This window comes from Eulemur rufifrons, chromosome 25, assembly GCF_041146395.1.
Source record: "Eulemur rufifrons isolate Redbay chromosome 25, OSU_ERuf_1, whole genome shotgun sequence".
NCBI classification, from domain to species: domain Eukaryota; kingdom Metazoa; phylum Chordata; class Mammalia; order Primates; family Lemuridae; genus Eulemur; species Eulemur rufifrons.
Genome location: NC_091007.1, coordinates 7,366,522 through 7,376,556, shown reverse-complemented (window position 1 = coordinate 7,376,556; position 10,035 = coordinate 7,366,522). Strand labels below are relative to the sequence as shown.

At 46.4% G+C, this 10,035-nt stretch overlaps 1 protein-coding gene across 3 annotated transcripts in view; it reads right to left on the bottom strand.

Annotated features, from left to right (window-relative positions):
- Positions 1 to 3,031: 3,031 nt before the first annotated feature.
- CCNY (cyclin Y) overlaps positions 3,032 to 10,035 on the bottom strand; it is a 113,371-nt gene continuing 106,367 nt past the window's right edge. For all 3 annotated transcript variants that reach the window (XM_069459006.1, XM_069459007.1, XM_069459008.1), the window contains 2 exons: positions 5,752 to 5,914; positions 3,032 to 4,272 (listed from right to left, as the gene is read on the bottom strand). In XM_069459006.1, the coding sequence (XP_069315107.1) occupies positions 4,156 to 4,272; positions 5,752 to 5,914 (280 nt within the window). In that variant the 3' untranslated portion in view covers positions 3,032 to 4,155. The remainder of the gene's footprint in view (positions 4,273 to 5,751; positions 5,915 to 10,035) is intronic.

Genomic DNA, 10,035 nt, shown 5'->3' with positions numbered 1-10,035 from the left:
TTTGAGCTCATTTCTTGCTGTAACAGTTTGTGCAGAACTCGGTCGGACGCAGCTGCCAGGACAAATGCTCACCTGGGTGCTGACGCACAGCTCAGACCCGCAGCGGCGCACACACAGCCGCCTCCGTGAGTCTGTCCCTTGGCAGGTTAGTAAACGCAGATGGTTTCGGTGCTGATCACCGAACTCCTGAGAAAAGTTTCTAATGGAAAGTGTCACAGAGGACCTTGAGCCCTTGCAAATATGCAAATGTTGTAAGAAGATCTAACACAAAAACTGGGAAGTCTGTGGACTTGGAGGTGCAAATGCCATCACTTCTGCGACTGCAAGCACTCCCTGTTTGGCACCTGTGGGGACCGTTTGTTCCGGGTGCAAGAGCTCCAGTGAGGCTCTGCATTTAGCAGCAGCGAGTCAGTATCTCAATGAAGTCGATAGATGGATTTCCCTTTAAGTACGGAGATTAAGATATAAAACCCAAGTTAAGTACCCCTTTCCCACCTCAGCTCAAGGGCAAGTTTCTATCTTCCTCTCTTTTTCCACAAGGGTAGGAGCTTGGCGCAGTTGGCTTTCAGAAGATGACCATGTCTATAAGCCCCACCCAAGATGCGGATCCAATGAAGTCAGGGAGATCAAGTGATGTAAGATAAAATGGGTATCATGATGGGCTCTACCAGGCCTCTATGGTACGACCATTGCAGTCGCTGGAGGTTTCTAAGTAGCTGTCAGACTTTGGTGAGTCACTCGAGACACACAGGGCCAAGACCACTTTCTACCACTGCACCTGCAAACACGTGCTTCCCTCAGCGTCCGTAAAACCTGTTGAATTTCATCTCAATATAGTCACTCAAAGAAAGCAGCAGGAAGGCAAGCACTATTTGTTCTATGTATGTATTTATTGAATCAACACTTATTAATAAACACCTACAATAACCAGGAATCATATTTTATTTTTTTAAAAAATTCAAATCTGTAAAATATGGCCCCAGGTGAGAAGTTACCAAAAGCAGCAGGAAACGTCAAAATCATTCACTCCTAAAATTCTGCTTTGCAGCTCAGCTGAGGATCAAAATCCCCAGGACCAAGGGAAACGCCAAGATGAAGACGTCCCTGCCGAAGCTCAGAGAAGGAACACGGGACAGCAGCCCGGAGAAGACACGATGGTGGCCCCTGGCCTCTGCCCATGCACCAAGGCGCGGGAGCACATCCCGCTCCAGGCAAGATTTCTCACCTGGCCCTCCAAATTCGATTTTAAAGCCCTGACTTCTTTCCCTTTTCCTAGTTAAAAAAAAAGTAAAACAAATAAAAAAAAAATCATCGGGACATATATTTATTGTCCCAATGACTTTGTTGTTTAAGTCAAATCTAAAGTCAACAAATTGTGTGGTTTTCTTCATCCTTCATTGATGACAAAAATTTTCCAATCAAAAACTACACTAAGACAATGTGTTCCTAAACAGCAGTCCAGCTTTAATAGTAGGGCATTGAATCACCTTGCAAACAAATTACAGTCACTACGATTTATCAATAGCTACTGAACTGGTTCTGTGTTTTGTTTTGGCAAACTTAGAACAAATCAGAGAACAAACATAACTATTCGTTGTCATGTAGAAAAATAAAATGAACCTAAAGTTATCTACCTATGTGTCAAGTGATTCATACTGCCAAAGTAAAACTAAAACTACACTTACAGCAGAGTTTTAAAAATTCTTAGTGCAAGAAACATAACCAATTAATACAGATCAATACTAAGTAATGAATATGGAAAATTTTCCTATACAGAGGTAGAGTCCAGTGCACAAGGCTAAAACAATATTCAGTAAGTCTAAACAAGAATGAGTCAGGTTTTACGGAATCCACTTTAAATTTTAGGTATCAGACTGTATGTACATACATACAATAAATAGACTATACAATCTTTTAAAGTAGTTTAATAAACTCCACAAAATAATAGCAGATGCATTGAAGTATTTACATAATTCAATTTTCAAATCTCTCATTCAAATAAAAGGGATAAAAATAAGATTTCTGCTATAAAGGCAGCAGAACCTCTTTCCTGAAATGGATCAGTAAAATAAGATAATTTACATGAGAGGAACTAATTTATGTTTAAGAGGTATTCATATTCAGCTAAGAAAATATGTCCCTTTTTAAGCTATATAGATTAGGGAAATATAAAATGATATTTTCTACATTTTTAGATTTGTATTTAAAGTTCTAAATTCAACTCTTGAAGGGAGAAGCTGATTTTGGTACCCATACAGAGTATATCAACACAATTACAATGGAAAGATAATTAACTTTTGATATTCTGCATGTTTAACTTGGGAAAGTCTAGGCCAGAAACAACGTGGTGACATTTCTGTCCCAAACAATGTTTATACATGACATAAATTTCACTGAAACCTAACACTTTTGGCTTGATGCTCTTGGGATTTTGACATTCTGAGTCCCTTCCATTTCCAAAGTGTGTCTCATCAAGAGCAGGTAAGTCTGGGGACCGGGTGCATGATTTTAGGGTACTCAAGACTCATTTAATATAAGATCCCGAAGTGTTCCAAGCTCACACGGGAGGAAGGTGAAACACAGATCAATTCAGCCGTTCACCTCAGAGATTTGAAAAAGGAAAACACTCAGAAACCTGTCACTGTGACCTAAGAAAATATGCAAAAACCCAAAGCATTTTACGTGCAAGTGACTTGGATTCTTAAGACTTAATATCAAATTTACTATTTGATATTCTATCATTAACCCTTTTATTTTGCTTGATGTCAGAGATTCTTATCTAGCCCGTAAGGAAACCAGGAAGAGTCAGAATGAAAAAGTATGGTCATAACGAATGAAGCAGTAACCTTCACAGTTTGAATTTTTTAGAACTTCTCTAAGCACCCACAATGAAAATGCAAGTTGAATTTTTTTTTATTCAATCATTCTGTGAAAAATACCTCAGTAAATAGTAACATTTTTCCCTTGAATGATCTTCCCACGAGAATACCCACCCACCCTTGTTTTTTTTTTTTTTTTGTAATTTTAGATTTTTAAAAAATTTTATACAAATAGACTAACTTTGATTTAAAGTAAACATATAAAAATTGAGAAGAATATTGCTTGCAACAATGGACATTGGAAGTAGAGGAATGAATTAGGCAGGGAGTACAAAGAAATGGCTCCTACTCAATAGATAACTTCAGGCAAACACCCAGCACTCTGGAAAAATTCCCAACCGGGGGATACCTTTTGCCACACGTTGTTTCCTTCAGCCCACAAAGTCTGACTGAGTTTGTAACTGTAACTTCAGCTCAGAGAAAGGGGAAAAAAAAAATAAACAAACAAAAAACCCCCCCAAAACAGCAAGAAAATCGGAAGGCACAAGCACCCATGTAATCTAGAATTTTCTTGGGGTGAGGAGTAAGGGGGAGGGGATACTTTTGGTTCAGCACTACAGTCAAGTGAATCCTGCCAGTGTTGAAGACAAACGGCATAAAATAAAGGTGCACGGAGCCCTGACAAGCACATCCCGCTGGAGAGGAAGAAAGCTCAGGAGGCGGCTCGCAAAGTGGCGCAGCGAGAAACAACCGGTACTGTTTATTTGGATGTCTGTGCCGTGGTGGGTACAAACTATATTCTCTGCTCTGTGGGACCAAAACAGGAGAAAAACCAACCAACAAAAATCCCCCGAATCCCAAAAAAGCAGCAAGAAGGAATGCAAGAAGTCTCACAGAACACACGACCCGGGCGGGAAGGCAGCACTGTCTTTAATGCACGTCCAACTCTGTCACCTACGCTGTGTCCGTCGCGCTCCTCTACTGACCGGGAGGGGGCCTTCGGGGACGGCGGGGCCAGGTCGCCATGTTCCCCGCCTGGCCGCGACCTCCCTTCCCTCTACTCCTCCTCGGGGCCAGAGTCTGTCCCCTCCCCGAGGGAGGCGCGTGACCGTGACCGTGACCGTGACCGGCGGCGGCGAGGCGGAACCGGCGTTTCCGGAATGCTGACTGGCGTCCCTCGCGGCCGTGCGGAGGCGGTCTTCGAGGCAGCCCGACGGAGCTATGAGTTTAAAAAGAAAAGGAAAGGAAAAAACAAAAACAAACCCACCCCAAGTCTGTCTTTTCTTAAACTAAAGGAGAAACCGCGGGGTTGTGGCCTCCGGGGGGGCCCCCCGCGTTAGGAGATGATGGCCGGGGACCACCGGGGCAGGGTCAGGTTGTCAGCACTGGCCGAGCGCTTCCTCGTCGATCTCCTCAGGTCCTTGTACTTGTCCTCGCAGAGGCGAGAGATGGCCTGAGGGGCGAGAGAGACAACCTGGGTGAGGGCCCCACGTGGGAGCAAGCGCCGTCTACGCCCCCCTCCGGGCCCAGCACCGCTCCAGGCACCGAAGGCCCTCGAGTCCCTGCCCGTCTGCAGCGCACGCACATGGCCCAGGTCTCTGCTGGCCGCAGGGGGCTACGAAGGAAGTGTAGACACGGTCCCTGTTTCCCAAGTGCTAACTAACAGTCCAACCAAGAAAAGAATCTCAGAATGTGAAATAATTAACTGTAGGACAGTGTGGCCTTGGGGTCAGGCAGACTTGGGGTCCACACTAGCGCCCCACAGGGGCTGCGACCCATGCACGTGCCCTGGCGTCCTCATGAGCACGCAGGTCAGAACAGCACCTCCCTCCGGGCTGCTGTGACGCCGGGCTCTGAGTGAGCAGCTGCCGTCTTGCCGTTACCCAGAGGGTCAGGCTCAGGTCACCTCTAGATGACGGCTGAAAAGGAGGGTCCCCGGAGGGACCACAAGAACAGGAGAGAGCAACGTAATGGACATTCCGGTGATAAGGGCAGAGAAGCCCAGGGCGGGGAGGGTCCCTTCCCCATCATGTACTAAGTGTCCTTCTTGGGATTAACATATTACTTTCTAAAAATCTTATTTAGGGTTTTTGCTTTCTGAAATCTGCAACCCATAACTCTTCCCCCACCTCTGGCCCACCGCAAGGTCAGGCCACCACGCTGCCCATCCTGCCCTGCACCAAGGGGCCAACACCCACCTGGGATGGACAGCGGCACGGGCAGCGTGAAGACTCCTGGGTCTCACAAGCTGTCCACCGCACGGTCAAAGGCTCTATGGGTCAAGACCAAGATGGCCCCAGGGACAGGGGTCTAGGGTGGAAGGGACCAAGGCCTTGGCACACACGCTGGAGCAGGGGTCTCTCTGGTGATCCTGCTTAGCTCCCACCCAGCCCTCCTCCTCCTGCCAAGAAGTCAGAGGCGAAGAGCTGGTGGGAAGAGGAAGCTGCATACAAACTTGCTGTGACGACACACACAAGTCACACAGCTTAACAACGAAGGCCCTAACCCCCCAAGACCATGGGGCAGCCCCAGCTCTAAAGGAGCCGTGGAAAAAATATCAAAGCAGAATCAAATTATTTTTGGATTCCCAATTGTTAATATCATCTGGTAGCTTTTTCCTAGAAAAGTGCATACTGGGAAGTATTTTTTTGGTGGGCTTATATATATATATTTTTTAAAAAGCCTTTCTATAAGAGTAACAGTTTTAGGAAATCTTTGATTTTAAAACAGATTCAATGCACATTAAGTATAAACTCAAACTGACATTAGATTATTAAAACTATGGAAGTTGTACAAATTATAATGAACTAAATCCGGGTAGCTTGTCCGTGTTTTGTAACACACAGTGGGAGATCACACGGTTCTGTGGCACTCAGGTGATAGGACAGCCCACCAGGCAACAAAGCTGCAAACAATGTTGCAAGCCCCGTACCTCAAGCTTGTGCGCTCTCTCCCTGCTCAGGGGCTCCAAGGGGAAGCTCAGGTTGTTTGCTTCTGCCAGAGAACGAAGATCAAAATAATACTTGGCATAGACGCTGGAGGGAACGTTGATGTTGAACTGGAGCAATTCGAGAAACTGTCGCTCTAGCTCATTCCTGCAAAGCAAAGACAAGAATAGCAGGAGCTTAGCTGCCGCACCAGCCGCGTGGGCTGCCAAGGCGAGGTGCCGGAGACCAGGCTCCAGAAAACTGCATCCTCCAGGGAGACAAGTGATCTAATTAATTGCCTAGTTGGACACCAGAGCTGCAGTCTAACCACCAAACTGGCATTAAAAGCAGAATCCTCTTGATCTGGTGCCCAGAAGGATTAATTGGGATGATCCCCAGGAAGTGCTTCGGGGAGATTCATTTCGCTGCGACCTAACACACACACAGCAGGCCCCGGCTGCCACTCTCAGCGCGGACCGTCCGCTCCATAGGGTGGATGAAGCAGTCGGGAGCTGTCAAGTGCAGCCTAGTGAGGGCCTCGAGCCAAGATGCTCGGGGACAAAACTCGGCCTCTGCAGGCCTAGAGGACCTCAGCTTCTTCAAGGGCCCTTCCCTGGCTCCGGGGAGAACAGAGGAGGAACTGTTTAGGGGCTCTCTTAGGCAAAGGGCAGGGGGGCATGGGGGGCTGCCCAGTTCCAGCCCCAATCTCATAAAAAGGGAACCGGTCAACTCTGCAGCATGGAAGCAGCAGCACATCCCCGAATCACCTGCAGGGCTTGTCAAACACACCTCCGGCGCCACCCTCAGACTTGCAGGCTCAGCAGTCTGGGTGGGGCCTGAGAAGTGGCACTTCTAGTGAGTTCCCAGGTGGCGGCCATGCTGGGCTGCTGGTCTCGGCCCCCCCTCTGAGAACTGCGCACGCAGAGGGCAGGTCAGTGGAGGTGTCAGGATCCCATCCCGCCAACTCGCTTACATCTGATGGAAAGGAACGATGGGTGGCCGGAATAAATTTTACAACTTCTACTTTGAGAACTTTCCCCCTGTGTCAACCATCCTTCAAATTACATTTATTTCTGAATAGTTACTACCTGAGGGCAGGACCCTCTGTGATGGAATTGTTTGTTGGGTGCCAGTCCTGGGCTGGGCACTCGGCTTCAGAGCCACCGCCTCCAGGAAGCAGCCAGTGCTGCCCCAGCCCCAGCCCCACTCAGGCGTCTCCCCTGCCCTTTAGCACACTGAGCTGCGACTGCTGGCTCAGCCCAGTCCCTCCTGCTTGTCTCCTCGCTCCAGGAACTGTGATATCTGCTTTCGCACGCCCGCCCCCGGCACAGCACCTGCTGGAAGGCCTCCCACGGAATGAGAGCTGAATCGAGCTCAGGGAAGCGTGGAGCTCTGGCAGAGGAGCAAGGGCTGAGGGTGGGGTGTCCGGCAGAGTGGGCCCACTCCCACCACCTGCGCCTGCCACGGGGGGACACACTGGTCACCTTTTCCCGTGAGTGAGGCTGAGCACTCACAAACCTGGTCCCGAGGGCAGGGCCCAGCCCTCCTGATCTGCCCCCAGCCTCCGCGTCCGAGCCGCGCTCCTCCAACGCCACTGAACAACTGGGTGTCCCAGTTCCGACCCAGGCACGCGCTCGCCCCGATTCTCAGGCCTCAAACCAACGTGGCACCGTCCTGTCCCCAGTGGTATCCTGAGTCCCGTATCACCTGCTCCTGGTGAGTCACTTCACTGAGCTACCGGAGACTGAGGAGGACTCGGACCCAGGCCTGTGCTGCCGTGAGGGACGGGCGCCGAGGACGCAGGGTGGGAGGCTGGGACCAGAGCAAGTGACAACTATGAAACTCTGTGACTTGCTGACAAAGCCCTGAGTGAGGTCACAGGCAGGTCTTTTAATCAGATGAACAGGGTAATTTGCTGGCTGTTGCTACCCAGTCTACCTCCAAATGTATATATTGTGCTAAAGTTTCTATTTTTAAAGAATTTAAATTACTTTTATTTGGGATAATTTTTACTTTAAATGACTTTTACTTATGCTTCATTTGAATGAGGTTTATTAAGAGATCATCCTGTTAAATACCGATTTCCATAAAACAAGTGTCAAAAACACCACTAAGGCCAGAAGTGCCCAGATAAACCAACTAGAAGGAGCAACCTGGGCGAATGTGGCGCTGCCTGAGGACACATCGCCGTCTGGTGGCCAAAAGGCATCACTGCAGAGCACATCCTCCCAATGCTAAGAAAAAAACCTTGTTTTAATATTATAAGCTAACCAGTCTGACAATCCTGTCCCAAATGGCATACAGACACTGATGACTCCAGCTGAAAACAAACGCTGGGAGTAAAGTCAAGAGAAATCTGCCTTTGAACAAGGTGGCAGCCCAGGGACCCTTGGAAAACAGTCATGCTTGAGTTTCTTGAACGTTTCTGGTTAAGCTTTGGGAGAAATAGGGATTCCAGAGCTGTTATGTTTTCAAACGAAGGCAAGATTTAGAAAATAAAAATAATTTCCAAAATTTGAATTTCCAAACTGCAGCAGCACGTCTTAAAGGGACATCTGACACGTGATAAATGATCAGAAAGCTAACGGTGATGCACAGAATGGGCTTGATGGATTTACTTCCCTCGTTTGGATAATTATGAGGAAACAGCTCTGGTATAAAGCTCTGTAAGAAACACATTCAACTCTGTAAGCAAAAAACACATTTCAGAAGTATTTGCTACATTAGGATCGACAGTGAACCGAAATCCAACTGAATTGGTGCAATTAACACCTTGCAAATAGGACTCTAAAATGGAGAAGAGAGAGTTGTTTTCTACATCTAATATCCTCCCTGTTTTTCTAGAAAACTGAGCTCACTTCAAAACCCAGGCACTAACCCAGCAATTCCCTGCCTGGGATGCACCCAAGAGAGCTGAAAGGAGGGTCCTGAAGACACGTTTGTACAGCCCTGTTCACAGCAGTGTTACTCACACTAGCTCAGCATGGAGACAACCCATGCGTCCATCGATGAATGGACCAACAAAATGGATATATACACACACCGAAATATTAAAAAGCCTTAAAAAGGAAGGAAATTATGAAATGCTACAACATGGATAAACCTTGAGGACATGTGAAATAAGCCAGTCACAAAAAAACAAATGCCGCATGATTCTACTTGTGTAAATCGTCAAATCCACAGAGACAGAAAGCAGGATGGTGGCTGCCAGCGGACGGGGAATGGGGAGTTAGTGTTTAGTGGGGACAGAGTTTCAGTTCGGGAAAATGAAAGAGTTCTAGGGGTGGGTGATGGTGACGGTTGCCCAACAATGTGAGTGTGCCCACAATGCCACAGAACTGTACACTGAAAAATGGTTAAGATGGTAAAATCTATGCTATGTATATTTTAATCACAATTCTTAAAAACAACAACAACAACAAAACCAGACCCCAGGCATCTGTGGAGAGACCAAGGTCCTCAGTCTGTGTCCGTATCTGCCGTGCCACACTCAGACAATTCACTTGGCTCCTCCGTCTTTCGGAGTCCTCTGTCTACATATGAAAAGGACTCTTACAGGATTATTGCAAAACAAAACCAAAGAAAGACAAACCCCAAAGTGTAATTTTTTTTACAGCAGTTTTGCCTGCAGAACTCTGCACAATTAAATTTCCACATCCCTTTCCCGTCCACACCAATCGTCATTTGTTGTTCAAAGCTGAACCTGTGATAGGTGAACACTAGTTGTTGGTGTTATAACAAAACTTGCAATTTCACCTACTTATATGAACACGCTTTCTCAACTCTTATGTTAAAGAAGAAAGAAAAATAGGAATAAAAACAGATGCCAACCTCTGTTTCATTCTACCAGGAATAATCATACACAAAAACATCTGATCTCATTAAGAGACGTATTTCCCATAAGGTTGTACTATTTATATTGAAATTTGTAATTTGTTCACATTGTTTTGATCAGTTGCGTACTAATGATGACTCAGACCTGAAGATGTTTTTAATAAGTCAGAACACTGTAGTCCAGAAGATAACACAGCAATTTTAACTTGCATGTACGTTTTCGTTACACAGAATTCGAGGAAAAAATAATGTGAGAAGAAGCTGGAAATGATGAGTTCAAGGAGAAAAAGGAACAATATAAAATTTCCACCTCTAAGAAGATAGATAATTGTGGTGTGGGTATCATATTATTATGATACTCAGTCTCCAAAGCAAACTTTTAATTTTAAAATACTGTGATATAAAATATGCTGCAAATGATGTCCTTTGCAATGACTGAAACTTATGACAAATCT